The sequence below is a fragment of the Marmota marmota genome, unplaced genomic scaffold (assembly GCF_001458135.2).
Source record: "Marmota marmota marmota unplaced genomic scaffold, marMar, whole genome shotgun sequence".
NCBI classification, from domain to species: domain Eukaryota; kingdom Metazoa; phylum Chordata; class Mammalia; order Rodentia; family Sciuridae; genus Marmota; species Marmota marmota.
In genome coordinates, this window is record NW_026000082.1 from 4,684,253 (window position 1) to 4,687,105 (window position 2,853).

General features: G+C 39.2%; 1 protein-coding gene across 1 annotated transcript in view; it reads right to left on the bottom strand.

Annotated features, from left to right (window-relative positions):
- Positions 1-208: 208 nt before the first annotated feature.
- The window catches only part of L1td1 (LINE1 type transposase domain containing 1), a 4,116-nt gene continuing 1,471 nt past the window's right edge, over positions 209-2,853 (bottom strand). Inside the window, exon 2 of the mRNA XM_048782709.1 lies at positions 209-1,848. Within this exon, the coding sequence (XP_048638666.1) occupies positions 571-1,848 (1,278 nt within the window). The 3' untranslated portion in view covers positions 209-570. The remainder of the gene's footprint in view (positions 1,849-2,853) is intronic.

Genomic DNA, 2,853 nt, shown 5'->3' on the forward strand with positions numbered 1-2,853 from the left:
GATTTTCTCACATGGGCAAGATCCTGGCTTCAAACACTAGTAATGCAAACAACAAAAGCACAACTATTGAAAACACAGGGAAGAGAGTTGATCTGTATGGAGTTAAGCAGTAAAATTTAAAAAACTATTCAACTACATACAGTAAGGACAAAGTACATTGGAAAAGGTAAAACTTTTAATAGCAAATTGAGTATATTCAAATGGAAAAAGCAGATTCACTACAGAATGATAAAATTATGAAATATTCTTCCCCATACATTCAGCATTTGCAATTTTTCATTCTAATACACCCTGCCACCTTTCTCCTATACATTTCTATTACTTTCCCCATCTGTTCCATGGACAGATTCCTTCCTCCCCCGTTCAGTAATACAGAATCTTCACCCTAGGCAAAATACAATGACTACCATTATATTTTTAAAGTATGCCCTTTAACCTTCCTAACATCTGGGTAATACCACTCCCTTCCCCTCAACCCCAAATAAACAGTTAGCTCCCACTCTTCTGGACATGTTGTATTCGTCGATTTTCTGTATCTGTTGGGGTGAGGAGAGTGTAAGTTGCAGCCACCTACGTTGTTTTCTCCAATAATTCTTTCAAAGTTGGTACACAAGAAATAAACTTCCAAAATTCTTCCATATCAAAAAATACCTTTGTTTGACCCTGGAAATCAAATGCCAATTTGGCTGGATACAGGATTCTAGGGTGAAAGCCTTTCTCCTGAAGCACTTTTATGATATTGCTCCATTGACTTCTTGCATCCAGGGTGCCGAGTGATAAGTCGGCTGTCAGTCGGATTCTTGTGCCTCTGTAGGTGATTTCTTTTTTCTCTCTAGAAGCCTTTAGGATTTTCTCTTTATCACTACAATTCAAAAACTTCACTAAGATGTGCCTAGGAGTGAGTCTGTTTTTGTCAATCATGCTGGGGATCCGGTGTGCCCTCACTATCCCCAAACAAGAATCCCAAAGCTCTGGAAAATTTTCTTCAATTATTTCCTGTACTATGTCCTCTGCTTCATTCTCTTCACTCTCTTTTTCTGGGATTCCAATCAAACGGATGTTGGCACTTCTGAATCGATCCTCCCTCTCCCTTAGAGTTTCTTTATTAATTATCTGCTTGGCCATCTGTATGGTATTCTTAGACAATTTTTTCATCTCATCATCTAGATTGCAAAGTCTTTCTTCAAGGATGTCTATTCTACTCCTCAGATCATCTATTGTATTCTCAGTTTCCAAGATATCTGGAAGGCATTTTTTCATTTTTCCAATCTCTTCTCCCATCTCTCTGAGGACACCGATCACAGTTGTTCTATAGTTTGTTTCTGTTTCCTGGATTAGGTCTGCCTCTTTGGATGTTTGTGTTTGAAGAGTCTTGCCCATAAAAAAACCTCCTACTTCCTCTTTCTCCTCATTCTCAGGATTCCGTACCTTACTGAACACCATAATCTCTTCATCAGCTCCCATCTTTCCCATCACACTTGTTGCAGGAACAAGGCGACAGGTTGAGTCCCCTTTCTCACATAATATTGAGTCATCTTCACCCTCCTCCTCCTCCTCCCACCACTCCTCCTCCTCCTCCCACCATTCCTCCTCCTCTTCCATGGCACAGGCCCCTTCTTCCTCTTTTGCCCTCACATAAGAGGTGTTGCCCTCTTCACTCTCTGAGTCTTCTCCTGTCACCTCAAAGGTAGGGATTCCTTTATCCTTCCTCTCAGAAAACTCTTCCTCTCGAGTCTCTAAGTTCTTCACTTCTGGTGTAGTGACTTTTACCTCTTTGATGAATAAGGAATGCAAGCCATCATTTGCTGTTCCTCCAGCTTCATGTTTTGAATTTACTAGAGCTTTACCCTGAAAGTCAAAAGAAAAGTTTTGTAAAATGCATGTCTCTTACAGAATTAAAATTTTCACTTCACTCTCTAAATTTACTATGACTACCACTTTGAAAATGAGCAAGTACTGGGAGAACTGCTTCAATATTTCTTCTTCTTCTTCTTCTTCTTTTTCTTTTTTTTTTTTTTTTTTTTTTGGTGCTGAGGATCAAACCCAGGGCCTTGTAGTAATTACATGTTTGTGAAGGCCTAGTTCCCAAGCAAGGCAAGTGTCTCTATGATTAGTCCAACATTCATAAATTCTTTAGTAGTACTGGCAACAAATTTTCATGATGTCTTTATGTATACCTTCGACCTTCTACATCCCTATCCCTTGATGATTTGTACATAAAGGACACTAATTGACAATTTATTTTCATCACTTGTCTGTTATTGTAATAAGATCTTGTAACCATAGTCATAGCAACTCAGGAGACTGACACAGGAGGATGTGAGTTCAAAGCCAGCATCAGCAAAAGCTGAGGCCTAAGCAACTCATGGAGAATCTGCTTCTAAAGAAAATACAAAAAGGGCTGGGAGGGCTCGGGCTGGGGCTCAGTGGAAGAGCACTCACCTAGCATGCATGGGGCACTGGGTACAATCCTCAGCATCACATAAAAACAAAATAATATTTCCACCTAAAACTAAAAAAATACAAATATTAAAAAATAAAAGGGCTGGGGAATGTGGCTCAGTTGTGGAGTGCTTGTCTAGCAAGTGTGAGGCACTGGGTTTGAGCCTCACACCACATAAAAAAAAAAAAATTAAAAACTTAAAAAAACAAAAAAAAATGGTGGGGGCTGGGGATGTGGCTCAAGCAGTACTGTGCTCACCTGGCATGCGTGAGGCGCTGAGTTAGATCCCCAGCACCACATAAAAATTTAAAAAAATAAAGATGTTGTGTCCACTGAAAACTAAAAAAAAATTATTAAAAAAAAAAATCCCTCTCTCTCTCTCTCTAAAAAAAAAAAAAAAAAAATTGGGG